The sequence below is a fragment of the Bombina bombina genome, unplaced genomic scaffold (genome assembly GCF_027579735.1).
Source record: "Bombina bombina isolate aBomBom1 unplaced genomic scaffold, aBomBom1.pri scaffold_1747, whole genome shotgun sequence".
In the NCBI taxonomy this organism is placed as follows: domain Eukaryota; kingdom Metazoa; phylum Chordata; class Amphibia; order Anura; family Bombinatoridae; genus Bombina; species Bombina bombina.
Window position 1 is genome coordinate 1 of NW_026511753.1, and position 19911 is coordinate 19911.

Here is a 19911-nt window from a genome sequence, read left to right on the forward strand (position 1 = left end):
TGACACCCAAATTCGATACTCTTAAAGATGAAATTAAGCAAGACATACACGCACTAAAAACTGAGTTTCGCCAGTTTTCAAATAGACTAGCAGAGAGGGAACAAAGAATTTCTGACTTAGAAGACAATACGATAACCCATAACACCAAGTTAGATACTATAAACTCTAAACTTACAAAAGTCCAGCTAAAATTGGAAGATCTTGAGAATCGTGCGAGACGAAACAACTTTAGAGTTATTGGTATACCTGAAGAAAAACAATATGAAGATCTTGATAAATTACTAACGGTAACACTACCACATTTACTACAAATTCCTCAATCTCATCCACGGATAGTGTTAGAGAGAGCGCATAGATTGGGGCGGCAAACTACAAAGAATGAAAACCCTAGACCCAGACCAGTCATTGCCAAAGCCCTTAATTATCAGGACAAACTCCTATTACTACAGTATTTTAAAAAGAATCAGCCTATATTCCTCGGGGGAGCTAAAATCATGCTCTTCCAGGATTTCTCTGCAGAAACCTCTGCCAAAAGAAGGGACCTGGCCCCGATATGTACCAAGCTAATAAAGCAAGGCCACCGAGCTACTATTATTTATCCAGCAAAGCTGAAGATAACAGTTAACAATAATATGCATTTTTTGATTCAGCCAGGTATGCAGAAAGGTTTATATTGCAACAGTTTCCCCCAGAACAGGTTGGGGCATAAACTTAGTAGATATATACTAGTATTCATTTTTTATACGACATCTGAAGTATAGGCTGTCATGAGGGTTCTGACATACATACAGGTTTTGGGCCATAATTTCTGTTTTTGTTTTGTTTTGTTACGTTTTGTTCTGTTAAGTTTTGTCTTGTCGTAGTTTTTTTTTCTTTTTCTTTTGTCAGTATCTATGAGCTACTTCAGCCTTTTTTTGTATGATGATAGACATAATAAATGGTTTTAAATTAACCTCTTGGAATATTGGGGGCATCACATCACCTATTAAACGAAAACAATAATAGCACACCTAAGAAAAATTCACACGGACATCGCCTTTTTACAGGAAACCCACCTAAAAATGGAAGAAGTTCTTAAGCTCAAATGCTCCTGGGTTAATGAAGTTCTTGCTTCGCCCAGTACTCAAAGAAAGGGAGGGGTAGTGATCTTGCTAGGTAAAAAGATAAAATACCAAGTCCTCCATACCAAGGTGGATCCAGAGGGGGGGTTCCTAATGGCCAAAATTAAAATAGACAAGACATTATATACACTTTGTAATATATACGCTCCTAATGTTTTTAGTCTTCTCTTTTGGGAAAAACTTCAAGCTGATTTACTATCCTATACAGAAGGTTTTTTAATTCTAGGAGGGGACTTTAATATGGCGCCGCAATATCCCTTAGACAGGTTAAGGCACAAGAGCTCCTCTCTCAGAACCAAAAGAGACAGCTTGGAATCTAAAATTTTTCTCAAGCTTTCTCAGAATCTTAGAGTTAGGTATATATGGAGGATGTATAATCCAGATTCTAGGGATTTCACTTGCCTTTCTAAGGCGCATAAGTCACTCTCAAGAATTGACCTGTTTCTCCTAGACGATAGGCTATGCAAACTAAGACTGGCTGCTAATATTTTTCCTACCTGTATTTTGGATCATGCCCCGTTCTCCTTAGAGTTTTATTCGAATAACCCAACCCCAAGATATTCCAGATTTTTTTTTCCAAATTACCTAGTTTCTGATCTTAAATTTAAAAATTGGCTAAATTCTAAATTTTAAGAATACACGTTCTTCAATAAAGAATATATTAATCGCCCCATGATTTTTTGGGAAGCCGCCAAGGCAGTACTAAGAGGAGAAATTTTAGCTTATACTATAAGTAGGACAAAAAAATTTAAGATCAGGGAAAGGGAAATTATGAAATCCATCTCTAACTCCTATAACTCCTACTTACTATAAAAAACACCTGATATAAATGGGCACGCTACACCCAAGCGCTAAAGGAGAGAGATTCCTTTCTTTTACTTAAGACTTCTCAGAAAGATCTGAAATTTCAAGCTAAACTATATAGATATGGAAGTAAAACAGGAAAACTCCTTGCAAGGTTAGTAAAAAGAGACAAGAGTTCATCAGTGATTGACTCATTACAGGTAGAGGATAAAATAATAACATCTTCAGAAGATCTTATTCAGTCTTTTTCAGAATATTACCAGGACTTATACTCCTTAAAAACTTCAAATGTTCATAAGCGGGAATCCTTTTGGGATAAAATTGCTTATAATATTGTACCGGCGGACTTAGTTGAAACCCTTAACCTTCCTATATCTGAGCTTGAGATTTCAAGAGCAATTCAAGATCTTTCTTTAAATAAAGCCTCGGGCCCTGATGGTCTTCCTAATGAATTTTATAAAATACTCTCTACAACAATATTACCATACTTATCCTTATTATACAATGATATTTATATTAAGGGCAACACTTCTCCACCTACTTTTGCTGCATCATTTACAACTCTAATTCTTAAACAGGTAAAGGAGCCTCATAGAATTGAATCATATAGACCCATAGCACTTCTTAATGCGGATTATAAAATAATGTCCTCTATTTTAGCATCAAGGCTCCAATTACTCCTTCCTAATATAATACATAAAGATCAGGCAGGTTTCATATTTAAAAGAAACTCGTCAGCTAAGATAAGGGAACTCTTTCTTACCATAGACTATTTTAAAATAAGGGAAGATAGAGGGGGGTGGAGGAAGGGGACACCCCTGACTCTGCAATTATCTCGATAGACGCTGAGAAAGCTTTTGACTCAGTCCACTTTGATCACTTGCTATACTCTCTTCAACAGTTTGGCATACAGGGTAACTTCCTTAACTTTGTTAATAATTTATATAAAACAGCTTCTACTAGGATATTAGTTAATGGTCTAACTTCCCCAAATATCTTTCTCAGAAGAGGTACCTGACAGGGGTGCCCTCTCTCCTCTACTCTCTAATATCTCAATTGAACCTTTTGCTATCTATGTTAGACAACATCTTGAGGGTATTCAGATTGGTAGGAAAGAGATGAAAATAGCATTGTATGCTGATGATATTTTAATTTATATTTCTAAAACCTCTATTAATATCTCCAAATTAATATCAATTATTGAACAATTTGGTGCTTTTTCCGGTTATAGGGTGAACATGATGAAGTCCGAACTGCTCTGGATTAAACAATCCAAGGACTCTATTGTTAACATTCCATTTAAATTGGTGGCTGACTCCTTCAGATATCTAGGTATCATGATCTCTTCCAATCCAGATATGTGGTATAACCTTAATATACTTCCAGTATTGAATAAAATTAAAGAGAATCTGAAAAACTGGCAAAACCTTCCTCTCTCCTTGTCTGGTCGTATTGCTCTATACAAAATGGTTTGCCTTCCAAAGTTACTATATATTTTACAAAATACCCCTCTGATTCTTAAAACTAAAGATGTTCTGATATTTAATACTGTTTTGAGAAAATTTATTTGGCAAAATAAAAAGCCCAGAATTTCGCTATCTAAATTATCTCTTCCTAGAAAATATGCGGGGCTAGCTTTGCAAGATATTAAACTTTATAATTATGTTTTTTTTTATTCATCTGATCCTGGACTGGATGTAGGAAGGAGACTATGTCACCAATAATGAGCTTGAGAGAAATATATTATATCCATATGCCCCTCTAGCAGTCATTCACTGCACTAGGAATTCCCTACCAAAAGAAGTGAAAAAAATGAAAATGATGCTCAATCCTTTACAGGCTTGGTGGAGAGTGTGTAAACTCCTTAAACTGGAACAGGAAGTGTCTAAATACATGCCGATAGTAGGTAATCCTCAATTTCAAGCGGGTCTTTATTCATCCCCTTTTCAAAGATGGGAGGTTTTGGGCTTAAGTAACATTTCTCAATTGTTATATTTCAATAGGAAGTGTATAAAAACTTTTGGCTCTCTGAGAGAGGAGTTCAATCTTTCCCATAAAGAGTTCTTTGCTTATCTACAAGTAAGGCATTTTGCCTTAAGCTTAGTAAATAATTTTGGATGGACCTGGACACTGGGGATTATAGAAAAAATGTTATTTTTAGCTAAAAAATGGTTTTATGTCAATCTCCCTTAGTTATCTAGAACTAAGTTCCCTAAAAGGTAATCTAAACTTGGAAAAAATATCGGCTAACTGGGCGGTGGCTTTATCACAAAATCTTGGGGATACCAGATTGATACAATCCTCATTATCTGAGGTCGCAAGAATTACTCTCTCCTCTTCTTGGAGAGAATCACACATAAAATTACTACTTATTACCTTTTTTACCCATGAGAAAGCCGTTTGGTGCAGGAATTCAGATTTCAACTCATGCCCTAAATGTTCCCTGCCGTCGGCCAATCTCATACACATGTCCAATTATTCAACAGTTTTGGTCGAAACTACAATACTGGCTTGGGACAATAGGAATCTCCCCTCTGACTCTATCGCCAGTACATATTGTTTTCTTTTGGAAGGACTTGGAGGACCGATCGGTAAATACTAAAATTGTAAACTTAGCTATTTTAGCAGCAAGATACCTAATTCTTAAAATATGGAAAAACAGGGTAACCCCCAGCATCCAAGAGGTTAAAAATTGTCTTAAAAAACAATGCATTCTTGAACAGATAGATACTGATCTAAATGATGAAAAGGACATCACTTTATTTTTTAGAAAGTGGTCAGTTTTCATCAAATCTTTTTCTCCGAGTGAAATCGACAATTTAATTTACCCATTTAGAAATACTGAACTAGTCCTGCTCGGTTTATGGTAACAATATATCTTTTGTTTTTTATTTTTTTTTTTTTTTTTTTTTTTTTTCTTTTTTTTTGTCTTGTTGTGTCTTGTTGTGTTTTGTTGTGTTTTGTTCTGTCTTGTATTGTTGTGTTTTGTTATGCAGTGTTCTGCCTTGTTTTGATTTTTGTTTGTTAAGAGGATGAAGAGGGAAAGAGAAGAAAAAAATATATATATATCTCAACAGTAAATCACAAAGATTGAGGAATATTAGATCGAAATCATACAATAAGATTATTATGGACTGAAAGAGTCTACAAAATATAAGAAGGGTTTCCTTTTTGTTCTGTTTATTATTACAATGGGCATAATATCTTGTGGAAATGAGCATTATTGTTTGGTTTCTAATTGTTTGTATTGTTGTTTTATTTCTTTTCTCATGTTTTTTCCTCTGAAATTGTATGAAAATGTATAAATCTGTTGAAATATAATAATAAAAATGATATATAAAAAAAATAAAAAAATTGCATGCTCTATCTGAATCATGAAAGAAAAAATGTGGGTTCAGTGTCTCTTTAATGGTAGCAAGAATCAGAATACCATTAAAAATGAATCATTTTCAGTAGTTTACATACTTTGAATTGCTTTTCAGGAGAGGTGGTATTGGTTTATAAGAATATTACTATTGTAAGGAATACTTATAGCAAGATTTTAAAAAATCAGAATATTAAAAAATGGGCAATCTTTCATTAAGAGTAAATACTTTGAATTGTCTTTTGGAAGAGGTGGTATTTGTATATACTTGTTTTTTTTGTGTTTCATCCTGTCACAATATTTTTGCAGCAAAAGACCTTGTGTCCAGATACTGAGCATGGGCAAGAAACCATTTTACATATTTAATACATATTGCAATGATTTCTATTTTAAGGGACAGTAAAGTCAAATTTAAACTTTCATGATTTAGATAGAGCATTCAATTTTAAACAACGTTCCAGTCTACGTCTATAATCTAACTTGCTTTATTCTCTTAGTATTATTTGTTGAAAAAATACCTAGGTAGAATCAGGAAAAGCAATGGACTACTGTGAACTAGCTGCTGATTGGTTGCTGCACATATATGCCTCTTGTGCTTTGGCTAACTTGATGTGTTTAGCTAGCTCCCAGTAGTGCATTGCTGCTCCTTTAGCAAAGGATACCAAAAAAATGAAGCAAATGTGATAATACAATTTCCCATCACACCTATATTTTCCACCCTCCCCAAAGTGCATAAAAGTACTAGACGCCCCCATCATAGCTAGTACAGAATCTATTCTTTCCAATATTGCTAAATTTCTAGATAAATTTCTTCAACCCTGTGTGGAAAATTTGAGTTCATACATTAAGGACACAGGGGATTTTATTAACAAACTATAGAACTTAGAATGGGTTACAGATAAATATACTATATATTATACACACTTGATGTACAAAGTTTATACACATCAATTAAAGATGAAATTGGCATTGCATGGGTTAAGATGGTGTTGGCTCACATTAATAGATTTAATCCTCAACAAATTGCATTTTTTGAGGACTTACTGAGATTGGTCTTGTTCAATAATGATTTCCTGTTTGAGGACACTTGGTACACATAGAAACAGGGTACTGCAATCGGTATAATGTCGTCCCACCTACATCAACATTTTCATAGTAAACTTCAAAGAAAAATTTGTATATCACCACAAATTGTATTTACAATTTGGAGCCACATGATAATGTTTTATAGATGATGTGTTGGGCTATGGAAGGGGGGGGGGTTGACTCATTGCTACCGACTTAAATGAAGCAGTTAATAGGATTAAGTTTACATTTACATGGCATGAGGATTCTGGGTAATTCTTAGATACTAGGGTAGTGAGAAATAGAGAACAAAACTCCCTAGAATGAGACATTCATAAAAAGCCCCCTGATAGAAATAATATGCTTCATTATAATAGTTCTCAGCCTAATCAGTTATGAAATTCTTTACCAAGGAGTGAATTAATACGGTTGAAACAAATAGTAAATCAAGATGTATAGTTTAGGAACGACTATTTGAAATGGGAAATACATTTTTGGCAGGAGCTTATCCTAAAGAAGTGATTAACAAAGAGAATGTCAATATAATCTCCAGGGATCTGTTGCTGCTACAAAAGAAAGAAAAATCAAAAGATGACTATTTGGTCTTAGTCTCGAAGTTTGGTAATTATAGCAATGAAATAAAGAAAATAATTAAAAGATATTGGTATATTTTGAAGTAGTGTAGACAGGACTGTTTTCAGAAACCATCTATGATGGCATTTAAAAGAAATAAACATCTTTAGGATTTATTGGTCAAAACAGACATAGGGAGTAAAAAAAGATTAGAAATAGGCTAAATAACAAGCAAGGTTATGGGGTGTTACCCCTGCTTGGGTTACTGTTTTGTAACTCTATAATATAAAGGTGCTATTTTTGCACATCCAAGATCAGGTAAAATATACAACATAAGCAATTACTTTACTTGTGAGTCCTGTTATATTGTCTATTTAATCAAATGCCTATGTTCCAAGATTTATATTGGGGAGACTACTAGAATGGTACCACTACCTAACCATGACCAGGAGCATAAACCTAATATAAGATGCAAAGATTTGCAAATCCAGTAATATTGAATAGAGACAACGATGTATCAGTATTTTTGTAATAATTATCATTTTTGGTGTACATGGTATGAAATAGTGCCCCTTAGAGATAGAAGTATTAAAAAGAATAAAAAGGAAATACACTAGATGGCATAAGGAATTGTTTGTTTTAGTAACTTTGTAAATTGGAATAATGTGTGGTAACTTTGTAATTATTGGTTGTAAGTTGTTATATATAGAGACATTGTGAGCATTCTGTTTCATGGCATGACTAAGGTGGATAACCAAAACCCTGCTGTATTATGTATTCGACCTAACTCTTTAATAAAAGTATCTTTAATATAAGTGCTGTGAACAAGGATTGATTGAGGAGTTGTACAGAGAGCTAGCAGTGAGCTCCTGTCTTCACATGCACTTTTATGCAATTAAAGGGACATTGCCGGTTCTAATATTTGAAAGTATATCCCTTTAAACTCTTTTGTCATTAGAGGGTTTTTTTATCCCATTAATAGCCCAGACTTTGGGGCCTATCTATCAAGCTCCGAATGGAGTTTGAGGGCCCATGTTTCTAGCTAGCCTGCAGGCTCGCCAAAAACAGCAGTTATGAATTAGCGGTCTAAAGACCGCTGCTCCATAACCCTGTCCGCTTGCTCTGAGCAGGCGGACAGACATCACCGGAATTCAACCCAATCGACTCCAATCGGGTTGATTGACAGCCGCCTGCTGGTTGGCCGCGAGTCTGCAGGGGGCGTCGTTGCACCAGCAGCTTACAAGATCAGGTCCGACAGACATTTCATAAATAGGCCTCTTTGCCATGAGGCATTCATCTATATATCAGTCCCACACTAATTAAACCCTTAGTTTAAGGATTTAATATAGATGTTGACTTAGAGGGATATAAACTGGTTTTGTGTTTGTAAATATGTGAGATGTAAATCTGGAGAACAAAGCAAATGGTTAGTCTATGATTGTCTCAGCACAAAACGTGTACAGCTTGTTTGATTCCATCCATGCATTAATATTTTAAATAAAATTAATAAAAGTTATCTTTTTTATTTACACCTTAAAAGGGACATGACAGCCAAAATGATCATTCAGATAGAGCATGTAATAATTATAACACATTTTACTGCTATTACCAATTTTTCTTTTCTCTTTGTATATTTTGTTGAAAAGCAGGGACGTAACCTTGGAAGCATGAACGTCTTGAGCAGCAGTTTTGCAAGAATGTTAACCATATGGAAGAACACCAGATGCCAGCACTAGGTATCTCCTTAAAGGGCCATAATACCCACATGTTTAAACACTTGAAAGTGATGCAGTATAGCTGTAAAAAGCTGACTAGAAAATATCACCTGAACATCTCTATGTAAAAAAGAAAGATATTTTACCTCAAAAGTTTATCAGTAGCCACATCCCATTGTAAAGGACTTCTAAGCAGCAAATCAGTATGTCTGTCCCGGGACAGCGGAAGGAGCGAGCTTTCATGCACACTCATCTTATTATTTCCCTATTCAGTGTAAAGAAGTTTACAATGAAATCTCATGAGAGTTAAGTGAAATCTCATGAGATCACAGTAAAAGAGTGTATGACCTCCGCACTGTTGATGCTGATTGGCTACTGTTCACTTCTTCATTTTTTTAAATTATTTTTTTTACCTGCAGCTGGGCTGCAGCTGAGTATAACTATTTACACATAATTTACTCTGCTGAGCTGAGGAAATGGTGAGGTAAAATATCTTCATTTTTACATAGAGATGCTCAGGTGATATTTTCCTGTCAGCTTTTTACAGTTATACTGCATCAGTTTCAAGTGATTTAGCATATGAGTATTATGTCCCTTTAACAAAGAATAACATGGGAGCAGAGCAAATTTGATAATAGAAGTCAATTGGAAACTTTTTAAAATCATAAGCATTGTCTGAATCACAAAATACATTTTTGGGTTTCGTATCCTTTTAAGTGCAGCTGTTTTGGATTTTTTTTATATTTGCTCTAGCCTAAATTATATTATATAAGGGCCAAGATGGTTGTGTATATCTCCAGCTAAGATTATGTGGCTATTTGTTATTTAAATATTCATGATATAATATTGTACTACATTAATGTAGATAATAAAAAATCGATTACCTATGTAATATATTCTGCATTGTTTAAGGCTCTATTTTTAATTATTTAATGTATTTACCTTCAGTTTTTTTAGACCTACTTATGCTACTTGTTAATGATAAATGATAAACTTTTGTATACATAAAATCCGTTTGTAACTTGAAACCATGATAGGCAGTTGAAACAGCAAAAGATCAATTAACAGTGCTTACCACTAATGTCTTTTTCAGCTAAATACCTAAAGACTACATGGAAACAAAAAGAACAACATACAGAAAAGTCACACAAATAGCACTTTACATTTTACATACTAGACAGAAAAAGGGTCATTGTCATGTTAAATGTGTGCAGACATCAGCAACAGAGGGTGTATAAAAGGGATGTGTTCTTAGCTTCAAATAGCAGAAATCTATAGCTTCACAACACCAACCAACATGGTTAAGGTAAGAAGGCATCTGGAGCACATGAATTGATATTTGATATACAATATGATATTGTTATTGTGCTCCTTGTTTAAAGGGACACTGAACCCAAATTTTTTCTTTTGTGATTCAGATAGTTGACTTATATTATCAAAGTGTCTTCATTCTCTTGGTATCTTTATTTGAAATGCAAGAATGTAAGTTTAGATGCCGGCCCATTTATGGTGAACAAACTGGGTTGTTCTTGCTGATTGGTGGATAAATTCACCCACCAATAAACAAGTGCTTTCCATGGTTCTGAACCAAAAAATAGCTTAAATGCCTTCTTTTTCAAATAAAGAAAGCAAGAGAACTAAGAAAAATTGATAATAGGTGTAAATTAGAAAGTTGATTAAAATTGCATGCTCTGTCTGAATCACAAAAGAAAAAAATTGGGTTCAGTGTCCCTTTAAGAGGTTTCTGTGACATTATCTTTATAAACTGTGAATATGACAATGACTAGACAAATCTGTTTGAGTAGAAGTGGATGTATGAAATATAATCTTCTCTCTGCAGATCATCTTCTATGAGGACAAGAACTTCCAGGGCCGCTCCTATGAGTGCAGCTCAGATTGTTCGGACCTGACCTCATATTTCAGCCGCTGCAACTCCATCCGGGTGGAAAATGGCAACTGGATTCTTTATGAAAAGCCAAATTACAGGGGGCACCAGTACTATCTGAGGAATGGAGAATATCCTGATTTCCAACAATGGATGGGTTACAATGACTCCATCAGATCCTGCCGTCTAACTCCACAAGTATGTATTAGTTATGAGTTTATACAGTATATATATAAGTCCAAAAAGAAGAAGGCACTCACTGGATTTGACAAAGGGAATCCTTTATTCCTTTAACATAGCGTAAACAAGCAACCATATATATATATATATATATATATAGTGTCATTAACATAATGTTTAACCTTTCAGTGTAATCTTTTTTTGTTTGCATCAGTAGTGATTCTATGTTGCTATTTTTCAATGCTAAACCCCAAATATTTAAAGTTTATAACCAATCTAAGTTATACACTCTCAGTTTGTTTTTGTCTTTTTTTTATATAAACTTTATTTATTTAACGAATTCCAAGAGCAAACTTGAGAATTATAACAATATAGGTCTTTGGTAATGTATACAATAAGAAAAGGAAAAATCCAATCAAAAATCCAATCAATCCAATGGCCAATCACTGAATGCTTCAGGAGTGAAGCAGTCCAGTGATGCTCAAAAAAGCCATTCACAGTGATCACGTCACATGACTTTTCTTGACCCCCTCACCTTCTGTCCCACTAAACATATAGTGAAAAAAAAAAAGTTAAATGTATTCTAATAAAGTACTGAATAATTATATTATATTTTTCAAACAAAAATTAATAACATAAAGCATTTATTTATTTTTTGCCCCTATATGTTATTTTCTACTATTGGCAATAAATAGATTAAATATGAAGTGTCAAAATATCTCTAGGTAAATACCTTGGGGTGTCTAAATTCCAAAAATATATATTTTTTGCGTAGCGGTTTTTGGATGACCACTATTTATGTTATAATCCAAGCATAGCATATTTTAACGTTAAACCAATAATTCCATCTTTGTAGTATTTGGCCTATATTTGCTATAAATAACTTGAAAACCTAGATATATGGGGTATTCCTAAAATCAGGACAACATAATGAATTTATGTGGAGATATTTTGCTTATAGTTATGTAGAAATGGTTATTAAGAAAACTGCTAAAAAATTAATTGTTCACATTTTTCAGTATTAAATGACTGTTTATTGTTATTTTATGTGCCTATATAGGGGATCATAAGAGAGGTCTGATTGTCTGCTAAAATGCAGTGTATAATATGTATAGGTGCACTTAACAAGAGAGCAAATCTTAAGGTAAAACCAATAGTGAGCAAAAATTCCAAAATTCCACGTGTCATTTAAGAAAGGAAATTGGGAAAGCCCCTGTCCTTAAAGGGATAGTCTAGTAAAATTAAACTGTTATGATTCAGATAGGGCATGTACTTTTAAACAACTTCCCTACTTACTTTTATCATAAAATTTGCTTTGTTCTCTTGGTATTCTTAGATGAATGCTAAACCTAGGTAGGCTCATATGCTTATTTCTAAGCCTTTGAAGGCCACCTCTTATCTTAATGCATTTGACAGTGTTTCACAGCTAGAGGGTGTTAGTTCATGTGTGCCATATAGATAACATTGTGCTCACACCCATGGAGTTACTTATGAGAGGGAACTGATTGGCAAAAATGTATGTCTGTCAAAAGAACTGAAATAAGGGGTCAGTCTACAGAGGCTTAGATACAAGGCTATTACAGAGGTAAACATATTTTAATATAACTGTGTTGGTTATGCAAAACTGGGGAATGGGTAAAAAAGGGATTATCTATCTTTTTAAACAAAAAAAATTCTGTAGTAGACTGTCCCTTTAAATGGTTAAAATGTTTTTTGCAAACAAAGTGAGTTGAAAATTGTTTTCAAACTAACAGGAAATACATATTTATGCTCCACTAATACTCAAGCATCAGTTACACACTGGATGATAAACTCCTTCAGTTTTACTGGAAGAGAAAGAAAAATCTCCATGAACATGGACATAAAATGCTTTCATTATTGGATTATTTTTTTTTTAATTAAGAAGCTGTTATACAAATTAAAATATAATATTTACATGCAAACAAATGGGAAAAAAAATACTTAAATGTCCCTATAAAGTTTTTTTATGTAATATTTCCTGAAATTTTAAAAAATAAGAAAATCAATTGTATATATTTAACCTACATCTTGTAAAGTGTTTAGCTAACATTTTTTTTTCTCTTTTTAAAAAATATCAAGCATCGTGGTCCATTCAGAATGAGGATATATGAGAGAGAAGACTTCAAAGGTCAGATGATGGAGTTTACTGAAGATTGTCCTCATGTCTATGAGCAATTCCGTTACCATGACATCCACTCCTGCAATGTGTTTGATGGTCATTGGATCTTCTATGAGGAACCCAACTACAGAGGGCGTCAGTACTACCTTAAACCCGGAGAGTACAGGAAATACAACGACTGGGGAGCCATAAACTCCAGAATCGGCTCCTTCAGACGAGTCATGTATCATTAATACACCTGTATTACTTGGAATGAAATTGTTTGTGTTCATTAAATCTGTTAAAACCAACAAATCTTTTTTTCACCTGTATCTTATTTAATCTCTTACAGTAGAAAGAGTGATAAATAATCTCTTCTTTTTTTTAATGCAAGAATGTTGGTTATGTAACATACCCATGCATGGAAACCATTCTTTAATTATGGTGTAGACTAGGAGAAATAATACACCAGCTAGCACATACACAAACATTCTTCACCCCTTATCTATCTAGCTAGAGATTGGCTACAATCACATACAATAATAGACACTGCTGGATGTGCAGAATAAAATCTGCAAACTTTATTCAAATATCCAAAAGTAAAAATATTCCACAGACATGGTTGGCAGACAAAAAGGACAACAGACTGACGTGTTTTGAGCCTCATAGTGGGGCCTACTCATAGATTGGCAGCAACCTGCCATCGTCCTCAGTGGCATCAAAATATATTTAATTAATGTTTATTTTATTAATTTATGTTAAAATTAGACATTATTCAAACTTTACCAAAAATATTCATTTCAAGGCAGGTGCATGCTATTACCTACAGGCATGATCATGGGTGTCCACAATTTTTTTCCAAGGGGAGGGCACAAAAATAAATAAATACCATAAGCATAATAATATCAGTGGCAACATGCAAAGCAGATGTACACATGAGCTGCACATATTTTTAAACAAGGTAACTCATTGGCACCAAAAGAGTGACACATTCATTTATGCTTAGATATAAGACAGGGATTAACAAATTTAATTTGAAAATCTAGGAGCCAGCTAGCATACTTTATATATACATAATATATACACACACACAACACAGAAATTCTGGCACTCTCTTGCAAGCACATCGCTAAATTAAAAGCAAAATGAAAGAGTTAGTTACAGCATTTGGTCAAATGGTGATAGACCCAGGACCACATCAAGGTCTCTTCCTATCTGGGTCCCTAACCTACAGCCACACAATGCATGCCTTCAACCCAACACACTGAGATACAAACAAAGGTGACACAGGCCTTTTGTAATTTCCCTAGACACATACAAAACACTAAAATAGACTGCACTCTTGAGCCGGACGGGTACACATCCTTGACTCTGCAAAACTCACAGACAGCTGTGCAGCGCTCAGCAACTCAGGCAGTCAAACCCAGACCAGTCTGGGTGCAAAATCCATAGTGAAAATTACATAACAGAACACCTAGAAAATCTGGCACTCTCTTGCAAGCACATAGCTAGATTTAAAGAAAGCTGTGCGCTTGCAAAAGTGTGCCTGACTTTTTCTCGGGAGAAATATTCCAAGGTGGCAACCTTGGTAAACTTTTTCACAAACTTTTTCACAAACTTTAGGTTTTTCACTGAAATTATTTACAAATACAGTAGCTTATGCAATTATGGCACAAATGGTTGCAAATGCTTCTCTTGGATCTCCTTTGTTCAGAAATATCAGACATTTATGGCTTTGGCATTGCTTTTTGGTAATTAGAAGGCCGCAAAATGTTGCTGTGCACCACACTTGTATTATGCCCAGCAGTGAAGGTGTATTATGCACAGCAGTGAAGGGGTTAATTAGGTAGCTTGTAGGGTTAATGTAAGCTTTAGTGCAGTGTAGTAGACAACCCAAAGTATTGATCTAGGCCCATTTTGCTATATTTCATGCCACTATTTCACCGCCAAATGCGATCAAATAAAAAAATTGTTAACTTTTAGAAGGTCGCTAAAAAACGCTGCGCACCACACTTGTATTATTCTCAGCAGTTAAGGGGTTATTGAGGGAGCGTGTAGGGTTAATTTTAGCTTTAGTGTAGAGATCAGTCTCTAACCTGACACATCCCACCCCCTGATCCCTCCCTGACCCCCCTTAAGCAGGTCTCTTCCCTCCCCCACCTCACAATTGTCACCACCATCTTATGTACTGGCAGAAAGTCTGCCAGTACTAAAATCGAAGGCTTTTTTATATATATAATTTTTTCCCCTCCCTGGTCCCCCCCCAAACAGCTCTCTAACCCTCCCCCTCTACCTATATGCTGCTATCTTGGGTACTGGCAGCTGTCTGCCTGTACCCAGTTTGTTCAAAGTTTTGCCTTTTTTTTTATAAATACCCCATTTTTCGGTAGTGTAGCTGCCCACCCTCAATACCCTCCCCCCTCCCAGATCCATTTCCCAACACTGATTATGCCTTATTCCCCCCTCCCTCTCCCTCCCTCTCCCTTCTTCCGATAGACTGTCACTATAGCATTTAATAGTGCGCATGCTCCCCCTCTCGCACACTCAGGCACAGGATCTGGAACTTTCTCCAGAGATGGGCCGCCCACCTGCCTTCTTGCTAAGGCTCCCTCCCACCAATGTTCAGCAGCATTGCTGGCCGATGCAGAAAAGGCCACAGAGTGGCTCTCTCTGCATCAGTGGGTAAAAAAAGGGTATTGAGGCATCACTGCAATATTGACACAATATTGATGCATCACTGCAAGACCCTGAAAGTGACTGGAAGCTATCACGATCGCTTCCAGCGCTTAAAACCCTGAGGACGTGCCAGACACGTCCATGGTCATTAAGGGTCAGTTTTTGTAGGACGTGCCTGGCACGTTCTCGGGTCATTAAGAGGTTAAACAGACATAATACCCAAAAAATAGAGCATGCAATTTTAAACAAATTTCCAATTTACTTCTATTTTCAAATTTGATTTGTTCCCTTGTTATCCTTTATTGAAAAACATACCTAGATAGGCTCAGGAGCAGCAATGCACTACTGGGAGCTAGTTGATGATTGGTGCCTGCACTGATATGCCTGCTGTCATTGGCTCATCTGATAAGTCCAGCTAGCTCGCCTCACAGCAGTGCATTTCTGCCCATTCATGAAAGAATACAAAGAGAATAAGTAAATTGGAAAGTTGTTTAAAATTGTATGTTCTTTCTGAGTTAAAGGCAAAATGTGTGTTTTATTTCTCTTTAATCTCATTAAAGTTCTTCAGTTCATATCTGTGAGTTTCTATTGAGCTAATACTGTAAGAAGACATTTCTTGAAAAAGCAAAATTATATTATTTAAAGGGGCAGTCAAGCCCAAAAAAACCTTTCATGATTTAAATAGGGCATGTAATTTTAAACAACTTCCCAATTTACTTTTATCACTCATTTTGCTTTGTTCTCCTTTTATTTTTAGTTGAAAGCTAAACCTAGGAGGTTCATATGCTAATTTCTTAGACCTTAAAGACTGCATCTAATCTGAATGCATTTTGACCACTAGAGGGTTTCATATAGATAACATTGAGCTCATGCACGTGAAGTGACCTAGGAGTGAGCATTGATTGGCTAAAATGCAAGTCTGTCAAAAGAACTTAAATAAGGGGGCAGTCAGCAGAAGCTTAGATACAAGGTAATTACGGAGGTAAAATGTGTATTATTATAACTGTGTTGGTTATACAAAACTGAGGAATGGGTAATAAAGGGATTTTCTTTCTTTATAAACAACAAAAATTCTAATATAGTGGCTGATTACAATACTTTACACAAGTTTATCTAATGACTTTTCTATGAAACTCACTATTAAAATCTATGGGGAATTGTGTACAAAATCATTTGATAAGGTTTTCAAAAGAATTGTGATTGACCCATGATATGACTTTAAACATGTACTGCTTGTGTTTCCCCTGAATGTCAAGTGTTTAAATGCCCACAAAAACATATGTGGGAAAACTCCCTCAAAGCAAGATTCACAAATCTAACATATACTGTTATGAACAAAATAATTTCTAGAATATATAATATATATATATATAATGCACTATTTAGTCTAGTGGTAGCTGGTGAATTTTAAAGTTGGGGGTGGGGTGCTAGAAATAAAGCCCCATCTTCAGATGACTGCTCTGATATCACTACAAAAAAAATATATATATATATATATATATATATATATATATATATATTTGCCTCTATAATTATATGTCTAAATTGAAGTGATATGGGAGGAGCCATCTGATAGATAAATAATACTAGTCTCTCCTAATGTATTAGTCTCTCATAAGGATTAGGTAAGGTATACGTGCCAGTGCCACACCAGTAATGTCACAAACACAATCTAAAACATGAGCTTTACTGTTTTAGTTTTAAAAAAATTAACCATATTTTTTCAGCACATGAGTAGATAACCAGTAGATGGCAGCATAATTCATATTATTGCCTTTGATAAAAACATAGATAAAATTAAAACTGAAATATAATAGCATATAGCAATGAAGATAATCTTATTGTGCCGACTCAGGTAAATTTGAATTTGTCATCTATTACTTTTCTACTTTGTCCACATCCCTCAATTTTTTTAAGACCATCTAAGCCTAAACAACCAAAGGAGGAGTGAATCAGGTGATGTCATAAATGTCTTAAAGAGGCAGACTGAGCATGTTTAAAATGCTGTCAGACAGGGCAGATATAATAAAAAAACACCCTTAGCTCTTGACTGTTTTGTTGTCTAATATTTCTTTTTTAATATAAACTTTTTTTTTAATTTAAATTAACCACCCAAAGTTATCTTGAAGAAGAAAGGAACTAATAAGCTGACAGTCCAGTAGCAATTTATTATTAATGACAAAAAATGTATTACTGATGGTGATGACAGTTTATTAATCAAAATTAATCATGAGGTGTTGCCCCAACTTCCCCAGTGGAGGAGCCTTCACTGATTTAGCCCAATTTCAAATATTGTGAGAGGAAAATCCCTGCCGATTTGGACATGCAGTGAAATACAATGGGGTCTATACCTGTTCAATAGAAAAGATATCTGCGTCATGCAGTACATAGCTCATCGTACCACATAATGCAGATCTACATCTGACATTCTGGAAGCACAAGCAAACTCAGTTGTCAAGTGACAACCAAGACTTTCTGATTGGGGGCTTTCAGCATCTGCCTTCATATGTCCAGAACAGCATGTTTTTCTTCTGTGTTGTCTTCACATGAAATAACAAAATATGAATCCCCCTCTCTTAATAATAAAATAGAGATTTTTCTAGCTTTACTTACCAAATAATCAAGATTTTATTAAAGACAGGAGTTTCATATTTTACCTCCATTCTCCCCCCTTTATCAGTCTAGTTTTGTGTTATTTAAAAAAAATACCCTTAATATATAGTTTTTGTTGATTTTTACTGGTGTTTTGTCTCTCTCCTGCACTGATATTAATTGGGAGGTTTTCTCCTTTTCTCTTCTGTTTCAGCCTGAAGTCATATGTTGGATGCTATCCAAGCATCTGTTTTCATGATGTTTCCACATATTCTCCTGAAGTATTCTACTGTTCCAGCCTTTGCTTTATTTCTGCTTTGTTTTCTGATGTTCTTCCAGCAAAAAATGTAGAAGATATTTCTATACTCAGGGGCTAATAAACCCTTGATACTAGGCCGAACAAATTTATCTTGGTCTCACCTGACCAAAGAATGTCATCCCAATATTCATCAGGCTTCTTTTCATGGTATTTAGCAAAGTTTAATCTTGCAGTTTTGTGCCAAAAAGCAAGCAAGTTTTTTTTTTATTAAACACGTCCATAGAGGTTGACGTTATACAATGTCCTTTGAACTGTATGAGCTGTCACAGAAAATCTAATTTCCATTGATAACCCCTGAGCCAAGTGTTAAGCACTTGCCCGTCTGTTTTATCAGAGCTTGATTGTGCGAGTAGCGCACTGTCCGTGATGTGATATGGCTCATTCTATACCTCCTGATTAATGCTGCAACTGTGTTTTGACTGATATTTAGTCGGTCACCAATCTTCCTGTATCCTTTTCCATCTTTGTGAAATTGAGTTTCTACTTTGGAGCCTGTATTTTCAATATAGTCTTTCTATAGTATTTGTTTTTTTATTGTTAAGAGGAGGAAATATTTTACTTGCCAACTTAGAAATAATGCAATTATTGAGAGGTGATACAATTTTTAATCATTTGACATTTAAGTGATATTGCACAGCAGTGTACTAATTTTTTGAATAATATATATAAATATATATATATATATATATAAAAAATAACTCATTGTGTAGTTCATTAACAAATCTAGACAGCCCCAGAGGCTTGTTTTCCCACAGAAAACCTCTGAATTACATTGTTTCCAATGCAGAAAATGATTCTGGGTAAGATATGCAAATTAAGTACACAATGACACACCTTTTTACTTCAGTCTGCTTTTCAGCAGGTTCCTTTTACGCCAAAGTATCACTGTTCACACAGCTTATAAACTTAGCTAGAGTTAGTGCAGTGATTTATAACCATCCCAGGACAGACTGTTTCGTGGTTCTTGCCACTCATCAGCTGGGAGAAGGTTAGAATCACTGCTGGGTGAAGTTGATTCCAGGCAGAATACAACAACATTTTAAATTAGGGGGAGATAAAAGGTGAGTTTAAAATCCTCCACTATGCACAAAATATAGAAAAAAAATTACTCATTGTGTAGTTCATTAACAAACCTAGACAGGCCCAGAGGCTTGTTTTCCCACAGAAAACCTCTGAATTACATTGTTTCCAATGCAGCAAAGGATTCTGGGTAAGATATGCAAATTAAGTACACAATGACAACCCACAACTTTGGCGTAAAAGGAACCTGCTGAAAAGCAGACTGAAGTAAAAAGGTGTGTCATTGTGTACTTAATTTGCATATCTTACCCAGAATCATTTGCTGCATTGGAAACAATGTAATTCAGAGGTTTTCTGTGGGAAAACAAGCCTCTGGGCCTGTCTAGATTTGTTAATGAACTACACAATGAGTTATTTTTTCTATATTTTGTGCGTAGTGGAGGATTTTAAACTCACCTTTTATCTCCCCCTAATTTAA

General features: G+C 34.9%; 1 protein-coding gene across 1 annotated transcript; it reads left to right on the plus strand.

Moving 5' to 3' along the window:
• Nucleotides 1-3156: 3156 nt before the first annotated feature.
• Nucleotides 3157-13080, plus strand: LOC128643932 (gamma-crystallin 1-like; the record flags this gene model as incomplete). Its single annotated transcript, XM_053696699.1, has 3 exons — nt 3157-3394; nt 10483-10725; nt 12808-13080. Coding segments are annotated over 3 exons (754 nt in total), but the record flags the coding sequence as incomplete, so codon positions are not given.
• Nucleotides 13081-19911: the final 6831 nt, after the last annotated feature.